Source organism: Narcine bancroftii, chromosome 8, assembly GCF_036971445.1.
Source record: "Narcine bancroftii isolate sNarBan1 chromosome 8, sNarBan1.hap1, whole genome shotgun sequence".
Classification (NCBI taxonomy): Eukaryota; Metazoa; Chordata; class Chondrichthyes; order Torpediniformes; family Narcinidae; genus Narcine; species Narcine bancroftii.
Window position 1 is genome coordinate 176,945,103 of NC_091476.1, and position 21,502 is coordinate 176,966,604.

Here is a 21,502-nt window from a genome sequence, read left to right on the forward strand (position 1 = left end):
TGAAATAGGAACTTTTCTACAGGCGACATGGTCATGCGTCAAGGTGAGGGCATTTTGGCAAGATGTTGATGAAGAATTAATCAGGTGATTAATCTGGTGAGCGAGGTGGGGAGACCAGCAGGGCGACTGAAAGGGGGTGGATACGGCAGCACAATTCGGGTGGGCCAAGTTATATAGATCAAAATGGCCTTCATGGGCGACCTGGAACTATCTCTACTAGGTAATTTTATGGAAATAAGCAAGAAATGTAATAAATATCAAAACACATTTATAAAAATAGCAATGGCAGTAGCAAAACATGTATCACAATCACTTGGAAGTCTGACTCCCTTCTACTTATAGCACGATGGACTGTGGAAATGAACTGCAGTATACCTATTGAAAAAAAAAAATCACATATAATTTAAAGAATAATTATGACATTTCTGTAAAGCTCTGGCAGCCATACCTGGACAATATAGGGGCCCAAATACAATAACAGAAAGGAATGCTGATATCATACATACCCAAAAGTGATTTCCCCAACTCTTTTCTATATATTTAAAAGATATGGAAGCTCTGACAGTGTTCAGATCTGTAGGTATAGAAGGAGGGAGGGAGGGAAGGAATGTTTTGTTTTTGTGTTTGTTGCTGTTTGTAAGAAAAGTTTAATATTTTGAGTAACTGAAGATTTTATTTATGTATATTTTTGAAAAAAATCAAAAAACAAAATATACAAAAAAATCCCTATTGTTCCAGCCTCCACCACTACCTCTGGCATTGCATTCCAGGCAGCCACAACTCTATGTAAAAACTTATCCCTGATGTTTCTCCAAGATGTTCCTCCATTCACTTTGTACAGATGTCCTCTGGTGTTTGCTACTCCCATACTGGGAAAAAGGTGCTGGCTGTCCACCTCATCTATGCTACCCTTAATCTTGTAGACCTCTATTAAGCACCTCTTTTGCTCCATAGAGAAAAACTCTAGGTCTGCTAACCTTGTCTCATAGGACGTATTTTCCAATCCAAGCAACATCCTGGTAAATCTCCTCTACACCCTCTCCATACATTCAACATCCTTCCAGTTATGAGATGACCAGAACGGAACACAATATTCTAAGTGTGATCTCACCATAAATTAAAGAACTGCCACATCACCTCACAATACCTAAACTCATTCCCTGACTAATGAAGCCCAGCATACCATAGGCCTTCTTAACTATCCAATCTTGAGAGATTTATGGATTTTGACCTGAAGGTCCCTTGTTCTTCACATTGTTAAATAGTGTGACAGAAATATGTTATTATTAATCTTTAGTTACAAAATATATATTTTAATAGTTATTTTTGTGGGTTTTGACACAGGGACACAGACACACACAATTACACACAGAGGATCTTTTGAAATGGCAGCTTGGAAGTATGATGTGGTAGCGATTAGTGAGACATGGTTGCAGGAGGGATGAGATTGGCAACTGAATATCCCTGGGTTTCGTTGTTTTAGGTGTGATAGAGTCGGAGGGGCAAGAGGAGGTGGGGTTGCATTGCTTGTCAGGGAAAATATTACAGCAGTGCCTAGGAAGGATAGATTAGAGGGCACATCCACGGAGGCTATTTGGGTGGAACTGAGGAGTAGGAAAGGAGAGGTTACACTTGTAGGGGTGTATTATAGACCACCCGGAGGGGACCGAGACCTAGAGGAGCAAATCTGTAGGGAGATAGTAGATATTTGTGATAAGCACAGGGTTGTAATTACGGGAGATTTAAATTTTCCACATATAGATTGGGAAACACATTCTGTGAAAGGACTGGATGGGTTAGAGTTTGTGAAATGTGTGCAAGATAGTTTTTTACAACAATATGTAGAGGTGCCGACCAGAGAAGGAGCAGTGTTAGATCTACTGTTGGCAAATGGGATGGGTCAAGTGACGGAGGTTAGTGTTGGTGAGCACTTCGGGTCCAGTGATCATAATGCCATCAGCTTCAATCTCATTATGGAAAGAGAGAAGTCCGGGCCAAGGGTTGAGGTTTTTGATTGGGGAAAAGCTAGATTTGAGGAGATGCGAAAGGACTTGCAGGGTGTGCATTGGGACAATTTGTTTTATGGGCAGGATGTAGTAGAGAGATGGAAGTCTTTTAAAGATCAGATTTTGAGAGTGCAAAAGCTTTATGTTCCTGTTAGGTTAAAAGGAGGGGCAAAAGGTTTGAGAGAGCCGTGGTTTTCAAGGAATATTGGAAACTTGGTTCGAAGAAAAAGGGAGGCGTACATTAGATATAAGAAGCATGGAGTTAAGGAGATGTTTGAAAGATACATTGAATGTAAGAGGAATCTTAAGAGAGGAATTAGGAAAGCTAAAAGAAGTTACGAGGAAACTATGGCAAGCAGGATGAAAACTAATCCAAAGGAGTTCTACAAATATGTTAATGGTAAGAGGAAAGCTAGAGACAAAATTGGTCCCTTAGAAAATCAGAGCAGAAAACTGTGTGTGGAGCCTAGAGAAATGGGGGAAGATATTGAACAGTTTCTTTTCTTCGGTATTCACTAAGGAGAAGGATATTGGGAGATGTGAGATAAAAAAAAAGCAAATTGGGTAAATATGGGGAATATAGAGATTACAAAAGGTGTAGTTTTAAGGCTTTTGAAGAATATAAAGGTGGATAAGTCTCCAGGACCAGACGGGATCTTCCCCAGGACATTGAGAGAAGTGAAGGAGGAAATAGCAGAGGCTCTGGCAGTAATTTTCCAAATGTCATTAGATATGGGGATAGTGCCGGAGGATTGGCGCATTGCGCATGTGGTTCCGTTATTTAAAAAGGGTTCAAGGAGGAAGCCTGGCAACTATCGGCCTGTAAGTTTGACGTCTGTGGTAGGTAAATTAATGGAGAAAATTCTTAGAGATAGTACTTATAAACATCTGGATAGACAGGGTCTGATCAGGAGCACTCAACATGGATTTGTGGGAGGAAGGTCATGTTTGACCAATCTGATTGAATTTTTTGAAGAGGTGACTAAGAATGTGGATGAGGGTAGCGCAGTGGATGTTGTCTATATGGACTTCAGTAAGGCCTTCGATAAGGTACCACATGGAAGGTTAGTTAGGAAGGTGCAGTCTTTAGGTATAAATTTTGAGATAGTCAAATGGATTGAACATTGGCTGAAAGGGAGAGGCCAGAGAGTGGTAGTGGATAATTGTCTGTCAGGTTGGAGGCCGGTGACCTGTGGTGTGCCTCAAGGATCTGTATTGGGCCCATTGTTGTTCGTTATATACATTAATGATCTAGATGATGGGGTGGTGAATTTGATTAGTAAATATGCAGACGATACTAAGATAGGTGGAATAGTGGATAATGAAGAAGGTTTTCAAGGATTGCAGAGGGATTTGGGCTGCTTAGAAAAGTGGGCTGAAAAATGGCAGATGGAATTTAATGCTGATAAGTGTGAGGTGCTTCATTTTGGTAAGAAGAATCAGAATAGGACATGCGTGGTAAATCTGAGAGCATTGAGGAATACAGAAGAGCAGAAAGATTTAGGAGTAACGGTACATCGTTCCCTGAAGGTAGAAACTCACGTGAATAGGGTGGTGAAGAAGGCTTTTAGTATGCTGGCCTTTATCAATCATTGCATGGAATATAGGAGTTGGGAGGTGATGTTGAGATTGTATAAGACGTTGGTGCCTCATTTGGAGTTCTGTGTGCAGTTCTGGTCGCCTAATTAGAGGAAGGATATAAACAGAGTGGAGAGAGTGCAGAGAAGGTTGACCAGAATGTTACCTGGGTTTAAGCATCTAGAGTATAGGGAGAGATTGGACAGATTAGGTCTTTATTCTTTGGAGCGTAGAAGGTTGAGAGGGGATTTGATAGAAGTATTTAAGATTATGAAAGGGATAGACAGAGTGGATGTGGATAGACTATTTCCGTTAAGAGGAGGAAAGTTTAAAACAAGAGGACATGAGTTAAGAATTAAGGGGCAGAGGTTTAGAGGTAACATGAGGGGGAACTTCTTGACTCAGAGAGTGGTAGCCGTGTGGAATGATCTTCCGGGAGAAATAGTGGCGGCGGAGTCAATTGTATTATTTAAGAAAAGGTTGGACAGGTATATGGATGAGAAGAAGATGGAGGGTTATGGGCATTGTGCAGGGAGGTGGGACTAGAGGAGGGTGTTTGTTTCGGTGCGGACTAGAAGGGCCTAATGGCCTGTTTCCGTGCTATAATTGTTGTTATGTTATTATGACATATCTCAGAGACCGTTTGTCTGCTTAGTCATTGTTCTGCTGGAAGCCTGTTTGCTTAAAAATACAGTGTGACCTGCTAACTCAAAACTGTAAACAGTCATAAACGTCTTATGACTGTTCTCCATTGAAAACTCAAGACAATGAATGTTTACTCAGAGAAACAGCTGTGTGTGCTAGGAAGTGATTTGCTGGTTGAGCCGTGCAGACAATTTGGAATCACATTAGCTCATAAACATTTGGAATGTAAACTTTAAAGACAGGAATGATGTCATGTCATGTGCTAAAGACACTTCAAGACAAAAAGCATTTTTGAATATTAAGGAACTAATTTCAAACTGAAGCAGAAGACACCTTGCCATCCTGTAGGTAACACAGGGTCAAAGAAGGTGCTTGACCATCCTATAAGTCATACAGAATTGAAATGCTGTAACATACCGTGAGTAACACAGACTGACAGTGGCTCCTGAAGAGATGACCACTTTGTTGCTTCTCTTGGTCAAGAGAGAGAGCAGTGCTGCAATGGTCACTTAAATAGCCATGTGTGACTGATCCAATTCTGATCATTCTTGTTTCTGAATCGTAACGATTGTAATGTCTTGTGAAGAAAGAATTCTCTGAAGGCAACTCCACAATAAATTTGAATTTTGAGAAGTCTGATGACTCACACCAACTCCATAATTGAGCAACAATTTAAAGAATCAGTTTCAAAACAAAATTGACTGAACTTTAATATCATTGTGGCTTGAACTGTAATGGTTTTGGTTTTGCCACACACACACACACACACACACACACAATTTGCTCATAGTGGGGTTAAGTTAGAGATAAGCTTAAAATAAGGTTATGTTATTAACAAATGATAATTTAAAAATTATTGTTTTTGAAGATACCACCATCTTGGTGAATCTCCAGCGTTATTGAACTAGTACGCAAGAGTATCCTATCATTAACCATGTATTCCGCCTTCAAGTTTGACTTTCCAAAATGTATAACTTCACACACATCCAGATTGAACACCATTTGCTACTTCTTTGAACTTTGCATCCTGTCTATATCCTGTTGTAACCTATGACAACCTTCAACCCTACCCACAACTCCTCCAACCTTTGTCTCTCTGTTTACAACAACCTCCAATGCATTACCATTAACTGCGCAATCCTTGCTCTGATTTAATCTTCTAAGTACACACCTGGCACTTCAGAGTTAAATTTCATCTGCCATTTCTTTGTCCATTGATCCAATTGATCTGTTGTAACCTTCGATTAGGTTATCTTCACTGTCTGTAACATCAGTAATTTTGGTACTTACTAATTGTTCCATGTCCCATCAACCAAATCTTTAAATCAATAGGGGATCCAGCACTGATCTCTACATTTACACCACTGGTCACAGGAATCCAAGCTGAAAAGATTGGAAAAGACTCCTACCAGCAAGTGGATCCAATTTGCAGGTCTGTCCTGGATCCCTTGCAAATTAACTTTCTGGACCAGCCTACCATGCAGAGACTTGTCAACATTCATATTCAAGTTTATTTATCATCCAATTATTCAACCTAACAAAACAGCATTCTCCATTCCTCGGTGTAACATACTGCAAATACATATACAGACATTACATGCATATAGACAAATGATACATATGCACAGTACATATATGTAGAGCTCGTCGAAAGAATCAAAGACGTTGATCCAAACCAAGGCTTTCATTAGCAAAAGACAGGAGCTCTTCACAGGTGGCCGACCAGTCCGGAATGATCCGACCTGGCTAGGGACACAACCCTTTAAGGCCCAGACAGTAGGCGTGGCTAAGCTCTCAGCCAATCGCTGTAAGCACAGTCTAGATACTGTAACTATATACACTATATACATTAGTGATAGATCTGTACTATCACATTCACCCCTTCTTGGAGAACTGACCCTGGAAAAATAACAAAAAAATGAGGGAGAGAATGAAAGGAAGGGGTAGGTTAAGGACTGTAGCGGTCAGGGGGTCTGACCATCCGGCGTGACTGCCGTGGTGCCGGGATTGGGGTCACTGGAGTGGTGTTGCCAGCGGGCGCGACCGCTCCTTCGCTCAATTCCCCAGTCGTGTTGTCGGCAGGGTGGCCCGGGTCGTTGGGGTGCTGTTGGTCCTTCTGTTGCGACACGGGGCCTAGGGAATAAGGAGTTGGGGAAGGTTGGGTTGGGGGGTTTGCTGGGTCTACCGCGTCCTGAGCTAGGTCCCGCACCGAAACAGTGTCCTCCCACCCGTCTGGGAACACAATGTAGGCGTAATGCGGGATCGCGTGGAGTAGAGTCACTCGGTAGACCAAGGGGTCGTTATTTGATGCCGGACGTGGCGTCGCAAAAGGACGGGGCCAGGGATGGTGAGCCATGCCGGTACAGTGGTTCCTGATTCGGATTTCCTCGGGAAAAGGAACATCCTTTCGTGGGGGGTGGCATTTGTTGCGGTACATAGGAGAGAGCGGATGGAGTGTAAGGCACTAGTGAGAACCTACTGCGAGTGAGAGGTGGGGAGACCTTTAAACCGGAGAGCCAGTGTAACCGCTCTCCATATGGTGGCATTCTCCCTCTCGACCTGGCCGTTACCGCGTGGGTTATAGCTGGTGGTCCTGCTTGAAGCAATACCACACTCCAGAAGGTACTGTTGCAGCTCTGCGCTCATGAATAAGAACCCCCTAAAACTGTGGATGGAATTGGGGTACCCGAAAATGGCGAAAATACTGTGAAGGGCCTGTATCACTGAGGTGGCAGTGGTGTCTGGGCAGGGCACAGAGAACGGGAAGCGGGAGTACTCGTTGATGGCCGTAAGGATGTAGTTATTACGGTTGGTCGACAGTAGGGGCCCTTTAAAGTCTATGCTAGGACGCTAGAAGGGACGGGTAGCTTTGATAACGTGGGAGTTGTCCAGACAGAAGAAGTGGGGCTTGCATTCAGCGCACACTGAACAGGCTCGGGTCATGGAGCAGATCTCTTCGACTGTGTAGGGTAGGTTGCGCGCCTTCACAAAGTGGGCAAACCTAGTGACCCCTGGATAACAGAGCACCTCATGGAGTTTCTGTAGTCTGTCCATCTGTATGCTGGCACACGTCCCCCTGGAGAGCGCGTCAGTCGGGTCGTTGAGCTTACCAGGCCGATACAGGATGTCATAGTTAAAGGTGGAGAGTTCGATTCTCCATCTGGCGATTTTGTCGTTTTTTATCTTGCCACGCTGGGTGTTGCTGAACATGAAGGAGACAGTGTAAAGCGCCTCCCAGCGAGGTAATGTCTCCAACGATGCACCGCTTCAACTATGGCCTGGGCCTCCTTCTCGATCGAGGAGTGTCTACTCTCTGGACCCTGGAGGGTTCTGGAGAAGAAGGCTACAGGCCGACCGGCCTGGTTCAAGGTGGCTGCCAGGGTGAATGTCGGATGCATCGCTCTCGACTTGAAACGGGACAGACTCAACAATCGCGTGCAGCGTCGATGTCGGATTTGATTCGATCGAAAGCCGCTGTGGCTTCGGTCAAGAGGGGAAAGGAGGTGGTCTTGATAAGAGGACGCGCCTTGTCGGCGTAGTGTGGAACCCATTGGGCGTAATATGAGAAAAGGCCCAGGCAGCGTTTGAGCGCTTTCTGGGTATGGGGCGGGGGGGGGAGGGGGTAAGTCCATTAGGGGACACATGCAGTCGGGATCTGGCATGACTATCCCGTTCTCCACCACGCAACCTAGAATCACGAGTCGTGTGGTCCGGAAGACACACTTGTCCAAATTGTAAGTCAGGTTCAGCCGACGGGCAGTTTAAAGAAATTTGTCTAGGTTTGCGTCGTGGTCCTGCGTGGCATGGCCGCAGATGGTGATATTGTCCAGATACGGGAAGGTAGCAGTTAGCCCGTTCTGGTCCGCCATCTGGTCCATTTCCCGCTGGAAGACCGCGACACCATTCGTGACCCCGAATGGTACCCTGAGAAATTGTTACAGCCGCCCATTCGCTTCGAAGGCCGTGAATGGTCGGTCCTCACAGCGGATCGGCAGCTGGTGGTAGGCCGAACGTAGGTCAATGTTGGAGAATATGCGGTATTGGGCGATCTGGTTCACCACATCCCTGATGTGTGGCAGGGGGTACGCATCCAGGAGCGTGAAGCGGATAATGGTCTGGCTATAGTCGACCACCATCCGTAGCTTTTCCCTGTTCTTGACAACCACCACCTGGGCTCTCCAGGGACTTGAACTGGGTTTGATGATGCCCTCATCCAGCAATCTACGCACCTCACTCCTAATGAATTGCCAGTTTTCGTAACTATATTGCCGACTTTTGGTGGCCACAGGCTTCCAGCCAGGGGTGAGGTTTTCGAAGAGTGCTGGCAGGACATTAAGTGTGGAAAGGCCGCAGGATTGGCCCCGGGGCACGGGGGCGGGTTGCTTGGGTGCTTCTGGGGTGGGGCGATGGCAGACCGAGAGGGGGGCGTGGGGTCCCCCAATATGTAGGGACACTGTTTGGAATTGACAATGAAAGTCTAATCCCAGCAACACTGGGGCGCACAATTGGGGAAGGATGAATAATTTGAAGTGGGTGACCATTACGCCCTGTACTTCCAGCGTGGCAATGCAATACCCCTTTATCCCGGTCGAGAGTGACCTCGTCGCTAATGAGATCCTCTGGGTAGTGGGGATAATGTCAAGTCCCCAATGGAGGGCCAGATCTGGCCAGAGTCAAATAAGCAACTGGTGTAGTGTCCATGCACTTTAATCAGTTCCATTGCCTTAGTGAGGAGATCAGAGCATTGCTGATTTAGTGTTATAGAAGCAGCCACTGATCCAGTTGACAGGGGAGTTCCGCGTGATGATGTCACGCAACGGGATGATGTCATAGACGTAGTCAGTACTGGAGGAGCTGGTTGGAGGACCTCCCGAAAGTGCTGCTGTGGCGGCGTTGGCGGATAAAAGGTAAATAGTGGGGTTTGTAGTTGCTCGCGGTTGGTAGTGGGTAGGTAGTCGGTCGCGGCTGTCGGGCCCCGGCGGTCATCAGCGATGGACGCTAGGGTGAGTACCTGGTTGGCCGCAGCGGGTCCCCAGTTGGTTGTGGTGGCCGCCCCGGCGGCGGCGTAGGCTGCGGCAGACGGGGAGCGGGCAGCAGCAGCATCGGCCCCGGGGGTGGCTGTGGCAGCAGTTGCCACAGTCGGGACTGAGGCCGGGTCGAGTGTTCCGCACGGGGGTGAGAGGCCGGCCAACATCATGGTTGCGAGGGTGGGTTGCAAATTCCAGGTTCGGCGTCTCCGTGACGTCAGGCGTTGCCATGCAGGGGAGCCCTCGCTCTCATTGAACGAGAGCTCTAGGGAAGAAGAGTTTGAATGGGATAGTGGCGGTTGGACTTCACACGAGGCACTGTGTTTGCCGGCGGCCATTTTAGACCTACAGACTGCAGCAAAGTGGCCTTTTTTAAGTCACTTCTGGCACCTAGCTTTTCTAATTGGGCACTGGGACCTGCTGTGCTCGTCCCTCCCGCAGAAGTAACATCTTGGGTTCACAGTGGGCAGTGTAACAGCAGCCGACAGGCCGTCAGTATCTCGGGGGGTGGTAGGGTACTCTACTCACATCAGAGCAAGGGGTCCATTCCCTAGAGAACTCGTTGGACTTTAAGGCTGCATCCTCCATTGTGATCGCAATCCGGGCCACGTCCTCTAGTTTTTCTACCCCTTGTTCGAGCAAGCGCAGCCTCACTTCGTTCGATCGGAGTCCGGCCACATAGGCATCCCGGACGAGATCGTTTGTGATCTCGGCAGCAGTTTAGTCCACACAGTTACAGTCCTTGCCCAACACCTTTACTACTTGTAAATATGCCCTGCTGGACTCGCCGGGCTGTTGCTTGCTCGACGCAAGCACGAGCCGGGCATGAACTCTGTTCACCGGTTGATCATACAGTTCTTTCAGTACCTTTATGGCTGCGGTGTAAGTGGTCTCATCCTGGATGTTCTCGTAGACTCTCAAGGACACCATAGACAGCAATGCTGTTAGACGCTGGTTATCCTCCTCCACCCGAATGAATCTCAGGAAGTTTTCAAAGTTCAGCAGCCAGAACTTAATGGCTTTGAAGGCTGTAGCTGACTGTGGGTCGATATCAAGTTTTTCTGGCAAAGTCAAACGCTCCATCCCTTTCAAAAAAAAATTCTTTTTTTCTTTTTGCTAATAAAATTGTAGAGCTCGTCAAAAGAATCAAAGACTTGTTGATTCAAACCAAGGCTTTCATTAGCAAAAGACCGGAGCTCTTCACAGTTGGCCGACCAGTCCGGAATGATCCGACCTGGTGAGGGACACAACCCTTTAAGGCCCAGACAGTAGACGTAGCCAAGCTCTCATCCAATCGCTGTAAGCACAGTCTAGATACTGTAACTATATACACTATATACATTGGTGATAGATCTGTACTATCACAATATATAAATATTAAAATCAATAAATATTATTGTTAAATAAATTACTGAGTTATGGAGGATTTGTATGAGCAGTTCATCAGTCATTAGCAATCTCACTGCCTGTGGGAAGAAACTATATCTCAGCCTGATAGCTCTTTCCTGATGGGAGTAGCTGAAAGATGCTGTGTGTAGGGCGAAAGGAGTCCTAAACAATTTTGTGAGCCTTCTTCAAAAACAATCCCAAAAGATCATATCAATGGAGGGAGGAAGATCCCAGTGATACTCTCTGCCACTTGTACGGTCCTGTGGATTGACCTCCACTGTTTAAGTGGACTCTGAGGAACTTGGTGCTCTCTACTCACAACTGCAAAGCTCTGAATATGTAGCGTATGATGATTATCCATGGTCCTTCTAAAGTCCACAATCATCTTCTTTGACTTGTCCATGTTAACACTCAGGTTGCTCTTCTCACACCATTTCATGAAACTTACCTCTTCTCTGTAGTGCGACTTATTGTTTTTGATGATGAGGCCAATTATTGTCATTTCATCTGCAAACTTGATGTCTCTTGGTCAGTAGAATGAACAAGAGCAGGCTGAGGTGCACCTTGCTAAACTCCATGTAGCAATGTTTATCACCCTACACTTGACAGTCTTTTTGGTCACCTCTTCAAAATTCTGAATCAAATCATGAGACACAATTTTCCATGCACAAAGCCATACTAACAATCCTGAAACAGTCAAGATTGAAAATTGCTTTACCTTGTAATAAATATACAATATTTGCCAACACACAGAGTCTTGATTAGCCTAACACCCCCATCAATAAGAGAAATAGAAGCAAAAGTGGATCTCTTCAGAGAGACAGAAAACCTATGGATTCATTGCATTATCTCCCATAGCCTCCACAGCCGCACAGCCTCCTGTTCGCTCAAGTTCGCCCAAGTTCCCCATTCCAACCCTCCAGTATGCTTAGTAAGCTATCAATGTTCAAGGCCCTTTAGGAGTCCTTCTCCTTCAAAATTCAGGTAGACCCTGTCTCTCAGAATCCCCTCTTGTACCTTTCCACCACTAACATAAGGTTCACTGGCTGTTCTGGCTTATTCTTGCAGCTCTTCTTAAATGATGACACAACTTTAACTGTCCTCCCATTTTCCAGAATCTCACCTGCAGCTAAGGAAATAGAAAATGATTTCCAAATGCTCCATGATCTACCGTGATATATTTGGTCAAGTCCTGGTGATAAATAAATTTATCTGAAGAAAAACTCTCTTTCATAAAGTCAATATACTCTCTCTCTCTCTCTCTCACACACACACAAACATCGCCCTTTTGCTCTTAATATACTTGAAGAATTTTTTAGGATTCTCGTTTACCTTATCTGCTAACATATCTTCTATTAACCGTCCTGATTTTCCTCAAAGTGAATTCCTACTTTAACTTAGCTGCTGATACCTGCCATATTCCTCCATTTTTTCCTGACCTGAACCTCACCCTTATCAATCAAGCTTCCATTATCCTGTTAACCTTTCCCTTTATTCTTCCTATCACACTCCCATGTACCAATTGCCTCTTCAACTGTAAACAGCTTCTCCCAATCAACTCTTGCAATTTCTTATCTAATGCCATCAAAACAACCCCAGCCTTAAATCAGGAATTTCAATTGTGAACCAGTCTAATCATTTTCCATAGAATTATGATCAATGATCTCAAAGTAGCCACAACCCCACCCCAAACCACTGACACATTAGCAGCAACTTGCCCAGCCTTTTTCGCAAAGAAGTCCATTGTTATAGTTACCTCTCCATTCATGCCAATTTAGCGTATTTCCTGAGAAATCTTTCCTGGCCACACTTAATAAATTATACCCTGTTAGCCCTATTTCAGTCCCAGTCAATATAGGGGAAGTTAAAATTGCTTATTATTGCTCTATTGTGGATAATCAATGTTATATACAGTGGAAACTTGGGACTACTTTATGCTGGAGCATGAACACTGCAAGATTGTATGAGCCACATCACACTGAGTGGTGAGCATGCTCAGTGCGACAGTGTAGTCATACACGACCAGCAGCCTGAGATGTGAGTAAAAGGTTGTGCTGTAAACGTACCAGCTTCTCTGAGTGTTTATTAAAACCTCCGATGGTACAACTGAGGACATAACCATCAATAATATTGATAATCTATAATAATTGAATATTATTGCAATCCTGTCATATGTACACCCATCTGCGCACTCTCTAATTTCAGCTGGCTAATGGAGAAGTCAAAACTACAATCCTATTAACGTAATAACTAGCTCCTTTTTTCTAAGTTCCATCCACATAGCTTCACAGGACACTATCCTAGGAACATCTCTACTGCAACGATATTCACCCTCAGCAATATTGCAACTCTCCTCCTCTCATACCTCCACCCCTATCAAACCTGTAACATCTGTATCCTGGAGCATTCAGCTGTCCTCCTTGTCGTGATAGAGTGCTACCACCAGGAGGAGTAGGAGACAGAGTGTGTAGCATCTGGGAAATGTTGTATCTTGGGCAGATTCAAGATGGATGCCTCCACTTGAGATCTGGCATGTGTATGTTCTGTCCCGAAGGCTGTTTGCTTAGTTAATGAATCTAGAGTTTAAAAAAAAACCCATATTTCTTTATTGTAATAAAGAAATATCACCTGCTGAGCTTCTGATGGGACGTAGGCTATGCACCACACTTCCCTACTCTGCAGTCCTAAACAAGAACCAAGAATGGAAACAAAAGCATCAGCAAGGAAGACAAAAGGCAAACTATGACAAGTCAGTGAGAAGCTCAGGGCCACTGGTACAACAGGACACAAAAGACTCAGAGATTCTAGCACTTGGAACAAAAAGACTATTGTTCTGGGAGAAGTAAATCCAAGATCCTACACTGTCAGAACAGAGGAGGATCAAATACTTCAGAGGAATTGAAAAGCCTGCTGAAAGCACCAGAGATACTGCAAGAACAGATAAATGCGGAGGATTCAGCCTGCAGAGAAACAGAGGAAACACCACCCTTGCTAGACAGTAGTGGTCCTGCAGAGCCGACACAAGCATCCGTGTTAAGAAGATCCACACGAGTTGTCAAAGCACCTTAACGCTATTAATTAGACCCAATAAACCAGAAATCAAGATTAAAAGGCTTTAATCGCTATAAACAGTCATCTCTTTCATGCTGTTGGCCCGATTCCAAGGTTGTACTGAGGGAGGGGATTGGGCGATCCCATCTTTATTAGGAATCCTGGAGGGGGAGGAGTTACGGTATCGGGGCAGGCCAAATAGTACAATGACTGTAATAGAATGTTCTGCCACATTCACCCCTTCTTTTGAAACAAAGTCGGGCGGGGTGAGGTATCAGAGTCTATTTACAGGTTCAGCTTATCTGGTGGTTTCGTCCGTCAAACTGACCGTCACAGTGCAGGATGTGTTGTTGCTGTTGGCTCCTGGGCAGTGGTCTGTCTGCGTGATGGGCTGCAATTCAGATGGCTGAACAAAATCAATTTGTAGGCTGGTTTGGGGTGGTAGTGGGGGAGTGGGTTAGGGTTGGGGCAGGGAACCTGGTGCCAATGGTGGGGTCAGATCCTCGACCATGTTTCTGCTAGTTTTGGGGAAGGAGGAGGGGGGATGCTGGTTGATCAATTGTGGTCAGTTCAGTGAGCACCTCAGTTGCGTGGGCCCCTGCATATGCCAAGTCCCGGATAGAGACAGTGTCTCTCCACCCATCCTCGTACTGCATGTAGGAATACTGGGGGGTTTGCATGGAGGAGATGGACCTTCTCGACCAGGGGGTCTGCTTTGTGGATTCTGGTGTGTCTCTGGAGTAGCACAGGTCCTGGGGTCATTGGCCAGACCAGTAGAGTTGCTCCCGATGGGGAAGGAGAATAATTTTTCAGTGGGGTCACATTTGTCACTGTACAAAGGGGGGACCTGATGGCGTGGTGTGCCTCTGGTAGGACATCTTGGCATTGAGAGACAGGACGGGCATCCCTCTTGACTTGAGGACCAGGAGGACTGCCCTCCAAATGGTGCCATTCTCCTTTTCCACCTGGACATTCCCTCGGGGGTTATAGCTGGTGGTCCTACTTGTATTATGCCTTTGGTCAGCAGGTATTGGCACAACTCCTTACTCATAAATGTGGACCCCTGGCCTCTGTGAATGTAACTCAAGTATCCAAAGAGCATGAAGAGATTATACAGGGACTTAATGACAGTGGCCGTAGTCATATCTGGCAGGGGATGGCAAACAGGAATCATGAATATTCATCAACAATATTGAGAAAATAGGCGTTCTGGTTTGTGGAGGGGAGGAGGCCCTTGAAGTCCATACTTAGATGTTCAAAGAGGCGGGTGGCCTTGATCAGGTGAGCTTTCACTGGCCGGTAGAATTATGGCTTGCACTCTGGGCAGACTGAGCAGCTCCCTGATATTCTCAACCAAGTACAGGAGGTTGTGGGCTCTCACAAAGAGATAGAGCCTGGTAAAACCAGGGTGGCAGAGGCTGTTGTGTGAGGCTTAGAGACGGTCTGCTTGCACATTGGCACAAGTACCCTGGGAGAGGACATCGGGAGACTCGTTGAGCTTCCCAGCCCAGTACAAGATCTCGTAGTTGTAGATGGAGAGTTCAATTCTCCACTTCAGGATCTTGTTGTTCTTAATTTTTCCCCGCTATTTGTTGTTAAACATGAATGTGACTGCACGTTGGTCAGTAAGCAGGGTGACTACATAATGCCTCCAGTGGAGTACAGCTTCCACTATGGCCTAGGCCTCTTTCTCAAAGGCTGTGCCAGAGTTTAGGGCCCTGGAGGATATGTGAGAAAAATGCCACCGGCCTGCCCGCCTGGTTCAGCATGGCAGCCAGGGCAAAGTTGGATGCATTGCTCTCTACCTGAATGGGATGGATTCGTCTACGATGTGCATCATCACCTTGGCAATGTCACCTTTGGTGCAAGTGAAGGCCGCTTGGGCTTCTGCCAATGGGAGAAAGGTGGTAGTTTTTACCAGAGGGTGGGCTTTGTCTGCATAATTAGGGACCCATGTGCATAGTATAAAAAGATCCACAGGCACATTTTCAGGGCTTTGAGGCTATGGGGGAATGGGAGCTGTAGCAGGGGCTGCGTAAGCTCAGGGTCAGGTCCAATGACTCCACTTTCCACTATACACTCTAATATAGCCAGACGCAAAGTACAGAACACGCATTTCTTCTGGTTATACGAGATTTAGGGCTTTTGCTGACTGGAGAAATTTTTTCATGTTAACGTGATGGTCCTGCAGGTTATAGCCACAGATGGCCAGGTTGTCCATGTAGGGGAACATGGCTTTCAGTTGATGGTCATCCACCATTTGGTCCATCTCCCTCTGAAAGACCGAAACTCCATCCATGACTCCAAAGGGGTCCTTGAGGAAATGGTAGAGGCAGCCATCCTGGGCTGTTCTCTGGGTGGATCGGGAGCTAGTGGTAGGCCAACTTGAGGTTAGTGGTGGAGAAGATCAAGTATTGGGTAATCTTGTTCACCATCTCGGCTATATGGGGGAGGGCATAGGCATCCAGTAGGGTGAACTGGTTGATGATCTGGCTGAAGTCTATGACCACCCTGTGCTTATCTCCACTCTTTACCACCACTACCTGTGCTCCCCAAGGGCTGGTGCTAGGCTCTATGATGCCCTCGGTCAGGAGTCACTTAACCTTAGCCTTGATAAAAGCTCTGTCCCCAGGTCTGTATCACCTGCTCTTAGTTGCCACCGGCTTACAGTCGGAGTAAGATTTTCGAACAGGGTGGGTGTTGGAACCTGGAGGATGGACAGACTTCAGGTCGTGAGCAGTGGGCGGTGTTTGGGGAGACGAGTGGGTGTTTTAGCAGTTGATTATTATGAACAGTAAGGAGGGGTTGGGGTCCATTATATTCCATCAGAACACTTTTAAGTTGATACTGGAAGTCAAGTCCAGTATGACAGAGTTGTGGCATAACAAGCAATTTAAAATTCTTGTACTTTGTGCCACCCACGGTTAGCGTTACTGTGCAGCTCCCTCGAATTTCGGTCGAGTGGGAGTTGGAGGCCAACAAGATTTTACACTGGACTGGGGTCACTGTGAGGGATCAGTGCTGTAAAGAACCCGGATGTATGAAGCTTTTGGTGCTTCCAGTATCGATCATAATGCGGCCATTTACCTCAATGTCCATGGTGAGCCTTGTTAATTGATGTGGGATGCTCTGATCCGGAACGATTTATGCCAGGATCAGTTCATTGTCTGACTCGCTGCTGCTGTATGTGTGCATCGGCAGCCTCCAAGATGTCCGCCCAAAGATGGCTTCCTCCATAGTTCGCCCACAGTCACCACTGGAAATTAAGCCTGAAGTGATGTCGACCTGGCCGTCATGCTTGGGCCCCCACTGTGCTGTTTTTTGAAATGGGAAATGGGCCAGAAGTGACTCGGTCCAAGATGGCAAAGGTCGCTGTCTGCATGTGGCACTACAAGGGGAAGGTCTGGACCTACTTACCCTTGCATAGTGTCCTTTTCTTTTGCAGCTGGAACAGAATGCGCTTCTCACATGGTATTTCTTCCACAGGTGCTTTGTCTGGCTGCATTAATAGCACTTCGGGTGCTTGGCCACAGTGGTTTCAGTTTTGGATCCCATGTCCCAAGATGGCAACACTCAAATTCCCCACTTGGCGGCTGCGTTGCCAGTGGAGTAAACCGCAACATTCTTTTAGGTCATCTCTAGTGCCTTTGCGAGATCGGCCGTGTCCTGTAGGTTCCGATCGTCCTTCTCCAGGAGCCTTTGTCTGATATGATCAGATCTGAGACTTGCCACACAGGCATTCCTGATCAGCTCCTTCTGGAAGACAGCTGCCGTAACGCTTTTGCAGCCACAAGTTCTTCCCAGGCTCCCACAAGGCTCGAATGTATTCATCAACGGACTCAACAGGTACTTGTCGATGGCTACCAAGGAGGTATCTGGCATAGATTATGTTCTTTGGGGACAGAAGCAACTGAATAAGTCTCACAGACTCTAATCATCTGGAAGACCTGTGCGAACAGTAGGTCTCTCTTTTCGACCTCTTCCCAAATGTCGTGTCACCTCATAAAGGTGTTCAGGGAGTGTAGCCACTGTATCCTTGGGATAAGTGTCCAGCTTCTCTGCTCAAATAGTCTTGTCCATGACACGTAGGTACAGTGATTAAATTGTAGCACTAACAATTAGACCCAACAGACCAGAAGTCGAGATTAATAGGCTTTAATCACTATAAACTTAGTCATAGCTTACATGCTGTTGGCCCAATTCCAAGGCAGTACTGAGGGTGCGAATTGGGTGATACCACCTTTATTAGGAATCCTGGAGGGGGAGGAGTTACAGTATCAAGGAGAGGCCAACCAGTATAATGACTGTAATACAGTGTTCCACCACAGCACCTGACAGATTGAATCTATAAAAGAAAAAGAACAACACACTCAGAGTTGATGCTGCTGATGTTCATGTTACATTGAAATAAAACTGAATTAATGTGTCATGTTTGATTAAACATCACAAAGAAAGGGGATGTAGTGATATAGTTCTACCATTAGGAGGTGTGGGAACAGAGTGTATGCTGTTGAATCATGGGAATATTCAAGATGGGTGTCTCCACATGAGGTCTCACATGTGTATTTCTGTACTTGGGGCAGTTTGCTTAGTTAATAAATCTTGTGTTTTAAAAAGAACCCAAGTTTCTTTATTGTAATAGAAGAAACATCACATTCCCCATCCTTCAACCATTTCTGTAATAGATATAATATCACAATATCATGAGCCAGTCTGTGCCCTGAGTTCATTTGCCTTTCCAGTAATGTTTCTTGTGTTAAATATAGATCAGTCTCTCAGACATTCCTTGTTCCTTGCCCTGCCTCTGTCTGCCCTGCCTACAGGACTTGCTCACTTTCACTTCGATATTTGCCTCAACTTTATCATCTGCCACACTACTAATTTAGGTCCATTCTCCTGCCAGACTAAGACATACAGCATTGTAACAGGCCCTTTCAGCCCATGAACCAGTGTCACTCAATTACATCCAATTGACCTACAACCCCCAATATGTTTTTGAATGGGGGGAAGAAAACCAGATCACCCAGAGAAGACCCCCACAGACATGGGAAGAATGTACTAACTTCTTACAGACACCATGGGATTCAAATGCTGGTCCCAGTCGCTGGCACTGTAACAGAGTTGTGCTAACTGCTGCACTAACCCACCTCATAAGGATCCAGAAAATCTCTCCACCAGGACAATGACCAAGATTTTTTCCTCCTAGTTAAGCATGGATCGAGTGTGCCCTGTTACCCTCTGAAAGCCTGCAATGCTCATGACACAGTGTGCCTGCTCAATCAGATGTAATCTGCAGCAGGAAAAGGAGACAGATCCTTTTGCTGGAATAAAGATCATTAGTGATCGGTCTGATGGTGCAGCAAACTGTGAAATGTAGCACAGAGTAGCAGCTGCAACATGGAAAGATTGTAAAGTGAGGAACTTAATCTCCATAAGCAGAACTGCCATCCCACATCATTTGTAATTGGAACACTTTCTGGAAATATGGTTTTTGAGAGGAGTTGAAATACAAACACATGAACGTACAAATTGGGAGCAGGCCACATAACTTCTCAAGCCACTCGGTCATTGAAAAGGATCTATGATCTGATTATAAGATCGATATAAGATCAACTCAACATTCTGTTCCAACCTCATTCATCTCTTGAACCTGAAGTATCCATCTGCCTCTGCCTTAAAAATATTCCAAAACTCTGCTATGTTTTGGGATAGAATATTCCAAAGACTAATAATTATTTGAGAGGGGGAAAAAAATCTCAGAGTTTTCTTTCTCTTGAAATGATGGTTCTATGGTTCTAGATGTTAAATAGCCTTCTTCTAATACAAATTGACTGTAATGACAGTGATCATGTTTGCCTGACCACTAGCAAGGCCTTGATTATAGTTAGTCTGATTAGACTTGGCTGCCAACACGCGACTGACACACAGACAGTATGCAGGATCTGGAATGGAGGCTTGCAAACTCATGGCCTGCCTCATGTGCTGTTTACATCAACTTTAAAGTAAAGAGCCTTTTCCTTCATCCATGTGTATCTTAAGAACTCTATATGAATACAAGATGAAACATGGTGTCAGAAGTGGGATGAAGGAAATTAAAGGAAATACTTTAAAAGGTAAAATCTAAAGTCAGCAACTGATCAGTGAAGAGAAGGTATCGAAGTGAAACATGGAAGGATTATATCCACCAGATAAACTTCAACTGACAGGTAATGTGGCTGAAAATTGGAACAGAATTTTGGATTTTATTTAGTGGAATTCGGAGCTGATGAGAAAAGTGAAAGCGTCAGTTTTCTTACATGTCGTGGGTGATGAAGCCCTGGAGGTGTATAATAACTTCACATTTACTGCTGAAGGAGACAAAATGAAATTGGAAAAAATAATGGAACAGTTTGAGGCATACTGCGTGCCTAGATGTAACGTGGCATTTGAGAGGCACAGATTTTTCACATGCATACAGAAAACAGAAGAAAATATTGATCAGTATGTAATTGAATTGAGAAACAGGAGCGAAACATGTGAATGTAGTGGACTGACCGACTCGCTGGTAAAAGACAGACTTGTGTGTGTTATTCCAGATAATAGTCTAAGGTAAAGACTGCTAAGAGAGCAAAATCTAGACCTGGAAAAAGCCATAGTCTTCTGTAGAGCTGCAGAAACTGTAAAATTGCAGGCAATAGAGCTGTTCGGTGAAACTAGCTGAAACATGGATACAGTGAGCAAGAACAGACATAAACCTTTTAACAAAAAGTGCGCCAAAAGGAAAAGGGAGTCATGGCCAGAGAGCAAAAATTAAAGCCATGTCATCGATGTGGTACACAGCACCTACCAAAAGACTGTCCAGCATATAATAAAATATGCTATATGTGCAACAAAAACAACCATTATGCCCGTTGCTGTAGGAATCAAGTGCAATAAAGCAAGGTTCATGCAAGGGAGATAGAGGAATTCTATGTAGATGTTGTGACTGAAAACAAGAAAGAAAACTAAGACTGGATGTTGAGATTAAAAGTGAACAACATACACATTTCAGTTAAATTGAATACTGGAGCAAAATGAATGTAATATCAGAGACTGATTTTAAGAAGATTAGACCCAGACCAAAAATGTATGGAACAAAAGTGAAGGTGACAGGATATTCAGCTACTGATATACCAGTGCAAGGAGAATGCATGGTCAAAGTGAAACACAAGGACAAAGAGCACATGCTAGCATTCGTCATAATACCAGAGGATGTACAGGTCATACTAGTTTAACAGCCTATGAGAAACTGAACCAGGTAAAAGGAGTCCTCATTGTGGAAAGTGAAGGAGAGAGAGTCTATGATGAACTCCTGAAAGAGTACAATGACCTCTTTCAGGGTCTAGGCTGCCTTGCAGGGGTGCCACTGATAGAAAAGTTCCATTTGCACTTCAAAAGCAACTAAAGGCAGAGTTGGTCATGATGGAAAGCCTGAACGTGATTCAGAAGATAGATGAGCCAACGGAGTGGGCAAGTTCACTTGTTGTTATGGTCAAAAAGAATGGAAAGCTTAGAATTTGCCTGAATCCAAGAGATCGAAACAGTGCAATAAAGAGAGAACACTTTAAGCTTCCAACACATGAAGAAATCATGTCACAGTTTGCAAATGCAAAGTTTTTCAGCAAGTTAGATGCATCATCAGGATGTTGCCAGTTAAAATTGGATGAAGCAAGTTCAAGACTGTGAACGTTTAATTGTCCATTTGGCAGATACAGATTCCTAAGATTACCATTCAGAATTGCCTCAGCTCCTGAAGTGTATCACAAAACTATCCATATGGTCTATGAG

At 45.1% G+C, this 21,502-nt stretch overlaps 1 protein-coding gene across 17 annotated transcripts in view; it reads right to left on the minus strand.

Moving 5' to 3' along the window:
* The window catches only part of LOC138741615 (adhesion G protein-coupled receptor B2-like), a 711,436-nt gene that overhangs the window by 515,824 nt on the left and 174,110 nt on the right, over positions 1-21,502 (minus strand). For 5 of the 17 annotated variants that reach the window (XM_069895954.1, XM_069895959.1, XM_069895958.1 and 2 more), the window contains one exon: positions 17,882-18,041. The exons of the other annotated variants lie outside the window; for them this stretch is intronic. In XM_069895954.1, the coding sequence (XP_069752055.1) occupies positions 17,882-18,041 (160 nt within the window). The remainder of the gene's footprint in view (positions 1-17,881; positions 18,042-21,502) is intronic. 17 annotated transcript variants of the gene reach the window in all.